This window comes from Astatotilapia calliptera, chromosome 5 (genome assembly GCF_900246225.1).
Source record: "Astatotilapia calliptera chromosome 5, fAstCal1.2, whole genome shotgun sequence".
NCBI classification, from domain to species: Eukaryota; Metazoa; Chordata; class Actinopteri; order Cichliformes; family Cichlidae; genus Astatotilapia; species Astatotilapia calliptera.
Window position 1 is genome coordinate 11,637,360 of NC_039306.1, and position 13,039 is coordinate 11,650,398.

The window sequence follows — 13,039 nt, forward strand, 5'->3', positions numbered from 1 at the left end:
GTCCATAAAACCTTAGAAAAACCAGTCTTGAGATATTTCTTGGCCCAGTCTTGACGTTTCAGCTTGTGTGTCTTGTTCAGTGGTGGTCGTCTTTCAGCCTTTCTTACCTTGGCCATGTCTCTGAGTATTGCACACCTTGTGCTTTTGGGCACTCCAGTGATGTTGCAGCTCTGAAATATGGCCAAACTGGTGGCAAGTGGCATCTTGGCAGCTGCACGCTTGACTTTTCTCAGTTCATGGGCAGTTATTTTGCACCTTGGTTTTTCCACACGCTTCTTGCGACCCTGTTGACTATTTTGAATGAAACGCTTGATTGTTCGATGATCACGCTTCAGAAGCTTTGCAATTTTGAGACTGCTGTCAAGTCCTTCTTTTGACCCATTTTGCCAAAGGAAAGGACGTTGCCTAATAATTATGCACACCTGATATAGGGTGTTGATGTCATTAGACCACACCCCTTCTCATTACAGAGATGCACATCACCTAATATGCTTAATTGGTAGTAGGCTTTCGAGCCTATACAGCTTGGAGTAAGACAACATGCATGAAGAGGATGATGTGGACAAAATACTCATTTGCCTAATAATTCTGCACTCCCTGTATATATATGTGTATATATGTGTGTATATATGTATATATGACTAGTGGGTACACCCGTTTGTTTATTTTTGATTACTTGTTTATTTCGGTTTATTTGTGTTCTCATGGGTTGTTTTATCTTATGTTCCTTATTAAATAATAAAAAAAAATTTAAAAAAAAAAAGGCACAATTTAATTAATTTGAGGCAGTAAATTATTCAAATGTGTTTTTAAAGGTTTAAAACCATCACTGCCTGCTGGCATAAACACTGCTGCAGCTGCAGATTCCTAAATATCTGCTGAATAGAACACATTTTTATTTTAAGCATATTCCCAAGTGTAAGAGTAGAGACACTGTGGAGCCTCAGGGATTAACCGAAAACAGGCTGTTTTTTATGGTCTCCTCCTCTGAGCATGGTCAGGTTATCGTACATCTACAGAAGTTCGCTGAATTCTCAGAAACACTAGAAACCATCAGGCATTTACTGAAGTCTGAATCACAGCTTTGAGTCAGGCAAAAACAACTAACCACACTCAAGTGCAGCAGATCAGTGTCAAATATCATAAATTGACTTTTATTCTAGAGACTTTTTTCTGCCAGAGCTACAAATCCTGATCACAAGGAGATTCACATTATTAAAATTGTGAAAAAACTCAGAATAAACAATCTGCAAGTTAGTCGATATATTTTTCAAAAAAATATGTCTTGAAAAGTATTTAATATATGAAGCTGAAATGTCACAGAATTCATACAGTGGGGCAAAAAAGTATTTAGTCAGCCACCGATTGTGCAAGTTCCCCCACCTAAAATGATGACAGAGGTCAGTAATTTGCACCAGAGGTACACTTCAACTGTGAGAGACAGAATGTGAAAAAAAAATCCATGAATCCACATGGTAGGATTTGTAAAGAATTTATTCGTAAATCAGGGTGGAAAATAAGTATTTGGTCAATAACAAAAATACAACTCAATACTTTGTAACATAACCTTTGTTGGCAATAACAGAGGTCAAACGTTTACTATAGGTCTTTACCAGGTTTGCACACACAGTAGCTGGTATTTTGGCCCATTCCTCCATGCAGATCTTCTCGAGAGCAGTGATGTTTTGAGGCTGTCGCCGAGCAACATGGACTTTCAACTCCCGCCACAGATTTTCTATGGGGTTGAGGTCTGGAGACTGGCTAGGCCACTCCAGGACTTTCAAATGCTTCTTACGGAGCCACTCCTTTGTTGCCCGGGCGGTGTGTTTTGGATCATTGTCATGTTGGAAGACCCAGCCTCGTTTCATCTTCAAAGTTCTCACTGATGGAAGGAGGTTTTGGCTCAAAATCTCACGATACATGGCCCCATTCATTCTGTCCTTAACACGGATCAGTCGTCCTGTCCCCTTGGCAGGAAAACAGCCCCATAGCATGATGTTTCCACCTCCATGCTTCACAGTAGGTATGGTGTTCTTGGGATGCAACTCAGTATTCTTCTTCCTCCAAACACGACGAGTTGAGTTTATACCAAAAAGTTCTACTTTGGTTTCATCTGACCACATGACATTCTCCCAATCCTCTGCTGTATCATCCATGTGCTCTCTGGCAAACTTCAGACGGGCCTGGACATGCACTGGCTTCAGCAGCGGAACACGTCTGGCACTGCGGGATTTGATTCCCTGCCGTTGTAGTGTGTTACTGATGGTGACCTTTGTTACTTTGGTCCCAGCTCTCTGCAGGTCATTCACCAGGTCCCCCCGTGTGGTTCTGGGAGCTTTGCTCACCGTTCTCATGATCATTTTGACCCCACGGGATGAGATCTTGCGTGGAGCCCCAGATCGAGGGAGATTATCAGTGGTCTTGTATGTCTTCCATTTTCTGATGATTGCTCCCACAGTTGATTTTTTCACACCAAGCTGCTTGCCTATTGTAGATTCACTCTTCCCAGTCTGGTGCAGGTCTACAATACTTTTCCTGGTGTCCTTCGAGAGCTCTTTGGTCTTGGCCATGGCGGAGTTTGGAGTCTGACTGTTTGAGGCTGTGGACAGGTGTCTTTTATACAGATGATGAGTTCAAACAGGTGCCATTCATACAGGTAACGAGTGGGGGACAGAAAAGCTTCTTACAGAAGACGTTACAGGTCTGTGAGAGCCAGAGATTTTCCATGTTTGAGGTGACCAAATACTTATTTTCCACCCTAATTTACGAATAAATTCTTTACAAATCCTACCATGTGAATTCATGGATTTTTTTTTCACATTCTGTCTCTCACAGTTGAAGTGTACCTCTGGTGCAAATTACTGACCTCTGTCATCATTTTAGGTGGGGGAACTTGCACAATCGGTGGCTGACTAAATACTTTTTTGCCCCACTGTATATGTTAAAATTTTGGACCATAAAATTTTTAAACTGGAGTTGGACAAGTAGAAAATGTTCTGCAAATTAGATTATTTGAGATGGAACGACCCGGTGGAAAGCATTAATTAAGATAGAACTCTACTTTGTACATTATGAATAAGCTGGTATCTTTAGCTGCTGAAGCAGATTATAAAGTAGTGGAACTAGCAATAACGTTTGCAAGCAAGAAGTGAAGCGGGCTAGGATTAACTCATCTGGCAGTCCTTTGTTTTTACTGGTAACAGACTTTGTAAAGTTGGAAGAATAATAACAGATTCAAGCTTTAAGCAGATAAAATGAAATGTCAAAATGAAGCTCCAGCCACATTTTTTATTAAAACAAGCTGTTTTCTGGGGTGGACAAACAGTGTGCAGGGGCCATCTAAAAAGTGCAAAATTCAAAAATGAAGATTCTTCAATTCTACATTTCCCTGGTGTAGTTTAGTTACCTAAATCCCTTGACACATCACTGGTTTCCTGTTAATTATACTATGAACGTTAGTTTTCACCCTTCACACTAAAAAACACTCCCACCCCTCAAGAATAAATAAAGTAAAATAAAACCCAGTTTTGCTAACACCAGGTCGAGATCAGTGCAGCAGAAGCTAATGTTTTATGACGTTTGGAATCAAACTCTGAACACAGGATCCTACTGTTCTTTTATCAGCTTCTCCCTTTGGGGTGCGCCCAAAAAGACTTTACAACTGCTGACACCTGCCAAGCTGGTTTCTGTAACTTGGCGCACAAAGCACGGCCAGTTTGCAGGTGTTCTTTACCATCACTTCAATGATCTATCGCTCCGGAAGCTTAGAGATTATTAGATGAGAGTGATGGAGATGCTGCAACAGTATTGACGCTGTTTTGTTTTTACTTTTGGACACTTATTCTGCATTAGAAGGCTGCAATGAGTCCAGTGTGCTTAAATTATCAGTATAAATGATTATGGCACTTGTCATGTGTGGCAACCAATGCAGTAGCCATAAACAAGGCTTAATGTTGTGTAACCCAGTTGAGCTGGGTTATTTTCTCCCAGTTCAGCCTCTGCATGACATAATATTTCTTTAATGTTGCAGATTATGCAAAAATTGATTGAAGAAAAAGGTAATAAAGGGACTAGATCTGATGATATTTTAAATAATAGGGTTCTTTCAGACTATTATGTGCTAACAGCATTAGGTATTTTTTAAGCAGAGCCCTCACTGTCCTCTACAGAGAGATAAATTAGGGGTTGTCTGAATCCTTAATGTTGTTCGACTAACAGGTATTTAAGTCTTTATATGGTAAGTCTATTAGAATCAAAGTGTTTGGTTATCCCAGTTTGACCTGTAGCAGTTTCTGATGTTTGTTGTGATGTGCAATGCTGCCATAGCAGAAATCAGTGCATGGTGAACGATGGCTGTCCAGAGTAACAGCGTGAACTCTGATAAATCTTCTCATGTTCACAGTCTTAATAGACTCTCTGGCATTTAGTGGAAATACATCAGACAGATACCACAACATGATGGTTAGATCTGGACAGATTTGCTACTCTCTCTACAGTTATTTTAATACCTGCTGAGTCATCTTAATTTGTCCTTAATAAAGGATAAATGGCTGGACTGTGTGTTCTTGTTTTTTTTGCTTGTTTGTTTGTTACTCTTCATTTATTTACACTCTTTCCTCTTCGCCCCTATTCACCTTTTCCCCATCCCGAAAGTTTTCTTGTCTTTATTTAGCTATGTTTTTCCTTCCTTCCTTGTTTTAGTATACGCTTCACATTGTATATCTTTTGTTTTACTTCCTGTCTTTGTCTTCTTACCTCACTGCTTCCCTGATTTTTCTGCACTGTTTATAAATGTGTATTTATAGTCCTGTCTCTCAGTATCTGTCCTTGTTATTCCATCTGTGCTTTCTTAATTTTGTTGAAATTACATATTAAAAACCTTTTTCTTTCTGTAACCATGCCTCCAGTATGCAGACTTTGGGTGCCACTTTTTCCTTAGTCTTCACGTAGGTGACCCCAAATCAGTCCCTGCTCCGGGAGAACCATGGGACCCAACCAGAACATGAGGCTGTCCCAAGTGTGGTTCAATTTCTTACTCTTAAAACCCCCAAATTAGTTTCCAGAATATACAGAATGCTTTATAAAACAGATGAATCAATGTCACTTCCTATTGCAAAATGGGAAGCGGATTTATCAGTTAACTTAGACCAAAACTTCTGGTCTCAGATTTGCTTAAAAACCTTTCATCTAATTAGAAATCCCAGTCTTCAATTAATTCAATACATAATATTACATAGAGTGCACTATACAGGTCATCGGATCTTCAAGATGGGCTTTACGTCTACCAACAACTGCTCACACTGTCAAACCAATACACCGGACAATTATATCCACGCTCTTTGGTTCTGTCCACCAGTTCAGAAGTTTTGGCGCGAGATATGTGAAGACTTATCAAAGTATCTGAAATATAACATTCCAACTTCCCCTTTAGTGTGTTTGTTGGGCAGCTTAGATAATGTCACTACAGAAAAGAATATAGCCCATATGGTTTTCACTGCCCTATGCATAGCCAAGAAAACTGTCCTCATGAACGGGAAAAATAAAAATAATCTTGTCACGGTTCGGCATGGTGCTCTATGTACAAGCAGTGCGTTTATTTACAGTGATGGAACTGATACACAACAATAATACATCCCCGTGTGCTCCCGACTTCCACTCCGTGTCTTCTCCCCGTGTTTGTGCCCATGTGTCTGCTCCCTCGTGCCAGTGCACTCTGTCTGCTGCCCTCTCATCCAGCAATCCTTCCTGGGAAAATAGAGGCAGTAGTTAGTACCCTCAGTTCACTTGGTAAGCTCACACTCACAAACAGACCAGCTGGAGAACTGATGGGAAGTCTCACGAAATGATCCCGCGTTGGTGGGAGCTCCAAGACTCTCTTAAGTAGCTCCCCCGACGAGGCCTGATCAGCAGCAGGTGTGTGGCTTCGGGTGTGGCCAGTCCGCCAGCAGGGCCACACCCACCAGGCCTGAAGGCGCCCGCAGAAACACACACACACACACACACACACACACACACACACACACACACACACACACACACACACACACACACACACATATACAAGCAGGGATAACGAGGGACAGCAATACAAAATATATATTATAATATTAGTCCATAACTGCTCAGGGATCATGGGTCGCTCAGACCCAGGACCCTGACAAATCTTAATTCTAACCAATATAGAAATTATCTATTAGATTAAATTAGTCTTGATACAGCCTCTGCCACCACATCAGATCAATTACTCTGGGCTCCTTTGATCAGCTCCATCACCTAGTGGGGGGGGGGGGGGGGGTCATAGTTTGGTTTGCTGTCGTGATTGGTGTGGGGGTAGGGACAGGCTTAGGGTGTCGGGGGGTTCCCCAGGAGCATCTTCCTTGGAGGGCTCAACCCGGGGTAGCGGTGATGGCCTATTAAGGGCTCTTTTGGCTCTTAGGTGACGGTTTCCTCGTGGCTGCGTGCAGCGGGGCTAGGGAGGGTCTGTGCTGACGGACGTGGGTTACTGACCTGGTAGCCTGGCTGCCCCTGGGTGGGTCCGGGACGGGCGTGAGGTTCTGGGGGCGCTCCGTCTCTGGGCTGGGGCCCTGGCCGGGCCTCGGGGGCTTGGGTCCTGGTTGGTGTGTTGCCGGGGTTGTGGGCGGGTGGGTGTATGGGGGCCCAGTCCTGGCGCAGGGTGCTGCCGGTGCATCGAGTCACCTGGGGGGCTCTTCAACTGGTGGGGGAGGTTGGGGGAGGGGGAGCTCTCCTCTCTTCAGGAACTCACTCTGCAGGAGGGGGAGATACAGGAGAGGTGGAGGAAGATCTCAGCCTGGGCGTCTATTGTAGTCGGGAAGATGAGTGGATGACTGGGTGGGTGCAGTTTTTCTCTGTGGTGGGGTCAGGTGGGCTGTCCCGGGCTCTGTGGGGCCGGGGCTTAGAGTACGCTTGGGGAGTGTGATTGTGTGTACAGTGTCTCTCTATGTCTGTCTCCACGTTGGTTGAGTGTTGAGTAATTGCATATGAGAGCATTAGGGTGGGAATGGATGTTTGTATCTGTGTGTACCTGTTTGTCTGTGTCCATATGTCAGGTCGGGTATCACACGCCACCTCTCTGGGGACATCTCAGGTCCTCTAAGGTATGGAGGCCTATCTCCCCCCCCCCACTTCCCCTGCCAGTGGCGGACTCCCTCAGACATCGGTGCGTTGGTGGTTCTTTGTGTCCGGAGATGGGCGTCCAGGTACACACCGGCTCACTCCTTGGTGGCTGCTTATCGGGGCCTGGAGCCTGGGGCTCGCTCGGGCCACTTCGGGGGTGGGGTGCCCTCGGCCTCTCGGCCTGGGGCTCGCTCACTCTGGCACAGCTGGCTGCCAGGGGAGCTCACGGGCACGTCACTGCAACCCCCCCGGCTTCTGCTCCGCGGCTGCTGAGTGACCCCTCATCTGGGACTCTCGTCAGCTCTTTCTGGGATAGTGGCACAGCTGCCCCTCTGTTAGTCTTCCTTGGTCTCTTGTGTTCTCCTCCATACCTGCTTCATGCCCTGGTGGACGGGGCTGTGGCTTCCCACACCCTCTAGAAGATCATTACATGAAGGAACCTTTTAAAAACAAGCGCATTCATGCTCACAGGTGTACACACGGGTGCTCACACACACAAACTACACCCTTTTTGGCTCCTACCTCAAAGCACACTGTGCGCTGTCGATATTACGTGCTGCACAATAATGTTTAATATTTAGTATTTACTGTTATTTTTCCATATATCATTGTGATTAGGGCTGCTCGATTATGGCAAAAATGATAATCACGATTATTTTCACTGAAATTGAGATCTCGATTATTTGACGATATTTATTTAACCCTTTAAGACCTACTATAGAACCAAGTCCACCAGAGCTTATATTATTTTTTTACATGTTGTAGTGCCATTTGTGGGAGCATTTCAAGTTGCTATACATCAATACAACTGTTATAGCCCATATTTTAATAATATGTATGCATTAAGTCCATAGTAATTACATAAATTGCAAAAAAGTGCAATAAACTACAAAAAAAATTGAAAATCGCTTTTGTTTTGTTTACATATATTTCTACTTGGAGAAATTTAAGAGGCTTATCCCTCAAAACTTTAAATACAATAAAGTTGCAAAAAATAGTTTCCCACCACAGGAAATTTATTTTGAGTGTCTTCATAGTTTTATTTTGGAGATACAGCAATTTTTATATACTGCAGGAAAAACAAAAAACAATCCTATGATGCAAATTTGCAAAGAAAACAGCAGGTGCATCATTTCACTGTGGGAAGTGTTACGAACAGCTGATATGAACGGCAAAGCGTGTTTCTGGAATATTATGTTTTTGTTCCTGCAAGCGCTTTTTATGCAGTTTTTGCAAAGCTATATGTGGAACGAAACCATGACCAAGGACAAGCTGATGGCATAAGATGTAAGTACAACTCCTCCGGTTTCATATGCAAAACAAATTATTGCGCTAGCTTACACGGTTCAGGTTCTACAGGGATTTAAAAATAGTTACGCAAAACGGAGCGTGCTGCTCTGACCGGCTTTAAAGGGTTAACAATGACTTTAAAAAATAATATAAAATAGTGTGCAACACCACTGAAGTTTTTTTTTTTTTAACTCTCTTTTCAACCAACAGCAGTCACTCTCTCCTCTCCAAATAACTTCTGCTTAGCTTTCCGAGCTTCCCTCGGGTCCTCTTAATCAGCGGTCTCCAACCTTTTTTGCGCCACGGACCGGTTTATGCCCGACAATATTTTCACGGACCGGCCTTTAAGGTGTCGCGGATAAATGAGGGAGGGGCTAATAATCGGCTCAGTCATTTTTAATGATCGTTGAAAGCCCAGATCGTAATCGTGATTAAAATTCGATTAATTGAGCAGCCCTAATTGTGATGTTGTTTATTCTATTGCTCTCGTCTTCTTCTGCTTGTTTTCTTTTTTCTTTCTCAACAGGTGATCCAGGGGATTGATATATGTATTTTTTGTCTGCTTATTTTGTTGGTTTTTGTTTTTTGCCCTTTATCCCCGTCCCTCTTCTCCGCTGTTTTTCTTTCCCTCTTTATTTCTCCCCTTTCTTTTCCTCATTCAAGTCTGTCCCGTATCTAGCAAGTGAAAATAAAAAATAAAATAAACAATAAAATGTGAATCAAATAGACCATTACGGCAAGGCTGGGATGGTCCATTTGGTAAAGTAAATCCGTTGGGCATCTTTCTTCGCCTTTAGACAATAATTCTGATGGCAAAAGAGCCAAACGGGACAGGCAAAAAAAACCAAAAAAAAAAAAACCATGAGGCTTTCCCAGTAGCCTGTATCACCACTTTGTGGTGATGGAGGATGTACTCAGTTTACTTCCCACAATATGGTATCTGTTTTAGCTGTCACATCATGTTCTAGCTCAAGTTAGTAAGCCTTTAGTATAGAAGATGTGTTGAGGAAACTCAATGAGAAAAACCACTGCCTTGGAACATTTCTCAGAGATACTAGGTCTGCATTGGAGCGGAGGGTCGGGTCAACAAAGATAGAGGGGGTTTTGGATAAAGGTGCCTCTCTACCAACAGCTCCATTTGTGGCATTCAGAGGAAGCTAAGGGATATCCCCACTGTTTGACAGGAAGTTTCCCAAGATGGGATGCTTCTTGCTGTATGGTTTGACTTTTCTTATCACCATTATCTCTTCAAGTAGCTCAGAGAAAACAGGCAACAAATGCTTAGCCATCTTCTATTATTACTTCTGTGTTACTTAGATGTAACACATTATTATTTTTCAGTGCTTCTGATATTTATTTAGACTCTCTTTTCAATTGATCTTTCTGAATTAAGTTCAAATAATTACTTCTTTCAAATCATCAATCTGTCTATTAGACCCCATTCCTAGAAGACTGCTCAAAGAAGTCCTACCATTAAGTAATGCTTCGATCTTAAATATGATCAATCTATCTCTATTAAAATGTTAGAAACCACAGGCCTTTAAGGTGGCAGTAATTAAATCATTACTTAAAGAGCCATTACTTGGCCCAACAGTCTTGTCTAGTTACAAGACAATCTGAAACTTTCCTATATCTCAAAAATTCTTTAAAAAGTAGTTGCAAAACAGCTAACAGATTATCTGCAGAGGAACTGCTTATTTGAAGAGTTTCAGTCAGGCTTCAGAGCTCATCACAGCACAGAAACAGCTTTACTGAAGGTTACAAATGATCTTCTTATGGCCTCTGATAGTGGACTCATGTCTGTTCTTGTTCTGCATTTTACTAAAAAGATTTGAACCTACCTCAGGTATTAAATGTACTTTGCAGCAGTGGTTACTTCTATTTAATAGACTCCAGTTTATTTAAGTAAATGGGGAGTCTTCTTCACATACTAAGGTTAATTATACAGTCCAACAGACTTCATTGGTATGCAGATGATACCTTCTTTTATCTGCCAGATGACGCACAGGAATGTCTTCAAGACATAAAGTCCTCGATAGCCTCTAATTTCCTGCTTCTAAATTCAGATAAAACTGAGGTTAATTTAGTCAGCCCTAAAAATCTTAGAAATATAGTATCTAACCAGATACTGAGTAAATGAGGTGATTCTCCAGGGTTATGTTGCAATAGACCTAGATTGGCTTCCCAGTGTTTCTTCTTCACTATTTACTCTTTGTGTGTTTATACACCACTCTCCATTTGATTATTAGTTGTTATTAATGTCTGGCTCTCTTCTGCAGTATGCCTTTTATTGTGTCTTCCTCCTTCCTCTCGTCACCCCCTCCGTAAGCCTGGTTCTGCTGGAGGTTTCTTTGGTTAAAAAGGAAGTTTTTCCTTTTCATTATTGCCAAGTGCTTGTTCATCGGGGGTTCTCTGAATGTTGAGGTTTTCTCTGTATTATTGTGGGGTCTTTACCTTACAACATAATGCACATTGAGTTAACTGCTGTCGTGATTTGACACTACATAAATAAAACTGAATTTAATCAAAAAATTACAAGCAGGGATTCAAAGAAATCATTATTATATACTCGCAACAAACAAGGTTACAAAAACAAAGAGGTGCACAGCCGGCTGAAACAACACTAAAACGATGCTTGTGCCAGTGGATGTGACATTTTCTTTTGTTGTACATTGCCGTTTGCTAAGGTGAGAAAGCTAGCAAAATGGGCCACAAGAGTTTAGGCGGTTTGTTAACAAGTTACTGAAAATGTTGTTGCCAATTTTCAGATAATTAACTTCTCAGTGGGTTATGTTTTAGTGTTTGCTCATCTCTTATCTCCAGCATGAGTTGCTCAGGAGAAGAGGTTACCAATGTGGAATTGCCAATGAGAATAAGCGGAAGAGACAGATGGTTGGATGGATTGATGGATGGTCCTAAAAGCTTGGGTTTTAATATGATGTCACTTTGCTAACAGGTGTTGCTCTACTGGAGAACACCAGAAAGGACTACACAGATATTTCCAGATAACTAATTTAAGTTGAAACCAGCAATACACAGACACTGAAAAGCTCTAATGTATGGGGACCTATTCAACAACTTCAGTGTGAACCAACATAGTGTTTGTGTAATGAGTCAATGTGCGACCTTCACAATAACTGAAATCCTTGTGCTTTAATCCATCAATTAAATTTTTTATCATCCTCTGGGAAAATGAAGCTGGTCATGATGACCCAGCAGAATCACGTCACCATGGCAACAGTGGAGCAAAGTGTTGTCATAGTGATTAGAGCTAAACAGAAGTGTGTGTGGTGAGGATTAGATGGTTTTATTTTACTGATGCTTGTCTTTTCCTCACGTCCTCTGCAGAGCTACCATGACACTTCCCTAGGCCACGCCCACTCAAGCACAACAGTGACGGCCATCTTGGTGACGTTGATGTTGGTGTGTGCACTGGCTGCACTCGGCTGCTATGTCTTCAAACACAAGACTGATGCCTTCCGCTTCCACTACTTCAGAGTGAGACACACACACACAATGCTCCTTGTTGTCCTGGTTACAGTATTTTTATTTTTTTACATTTTTGCCTCATTAGCTGCATGCGATTCATAGATTATTTCCCCACCAGAATTACTTATAACTAAGTCCCTCTAGAGCTATGTCTTCCCACTTGATTTGGTAACACCTCTGGGCAGTTATTTTGAAGCTCCAGTTTAAATGAATGGGGAGTCAAAATAAATTTAACTGGGTCATAAAAACAATGCATGAATGGAAACTTAAGTTAAATATGCTAAAAAAGCACTTACAAGGTTTTGATGAGCTAATAAAGTTTTTTTCCCTTCAAGACATACTTAAGCTGTGAATTGTTATCAGTTTTATCTTGGATTAATACTGAGTCATCTTTTCTCTGTCACAGAATGAGGATGAGGATGGTGCAACAGGAGGTAGGCCCAAACCCACACTGGTCTCCATCCCCAACCCTCTCTACGTCAGCTCTAGAGCCTTAGCTGAGCCATTTGAGGTAAGTCTTAGGTACTTTATCTTAAACAGAGATCCAACAAATTTCTGTGTTTCTGAGTGTTTCTCAGATAGCTGTGTGCACAGGTTTTGTTCTTAGAGCAGGCGACCCATATGCCAAGAGGCCCAAGTTCCAATCTGCATTCGGTCCATTTCCTGCAGGTCTTCCTCTTGGCCTTTTTTCCAGCTTTCTTGTCTGTTCTCTGCTGTCCTACGAAAATAAAGGCTACAAAAAAGCACCAAAAGAATCTAGAGTGACCCTGCATGACTTGGAGGTCAAAATAATTTATATCTGTCTTACACTGGTTCTTGGTGCAGCCCCTCAGGTCATCCTCGGTTTGACTGTTTTAGCTCTTTCCCCTTTTTTTCAATATGACATCAGAAACCACAGAGAGATACAGAGACAAGACTAAAATTAACAGGACATAAGAGGAGAGTAACTGAGACAAGAAAGTTACAACAGGAGTTCCGGAATAATACATGAAATGTGAACCTAACAACCTAAAGATATTTAACAGAACTTCAAAACTCGGACACAGCAGAACTCTAAGCCACAGACTCGGAACCATGACAGGACTAGCCCGCTGTATCATTTTTTCACACTGAATTTGGGGTGGCT

General features: G+C 42.0%; 1 protein-coding gene across 2 annotated transcripts in view; it reads left to right on the plus strand.

The window, feature by feature from the left end:
• Positions 1-13,039, plus strand: part of stab1 (stabilin 1) — a 183,689-nt gene that overhangs the window by 153,506 nt on the left and 17,144 nt on the right. For both annotated transcript variants that reach the window (XM_026167240.1, XM_026167242.1), the window contains 2 exons: positions 11,773-11,922; positions 12,320-12,424. In XM_026167240.1, coding sequence (XP_026023025.1) covers positions 11,773-11,922; positions 12,320-12,424 — 255 coding nt within the window. The remainder of the gene's footprint in view (positions 1-11,772; positions 11,923-12,319; positions 12,425-13,039) is intronic.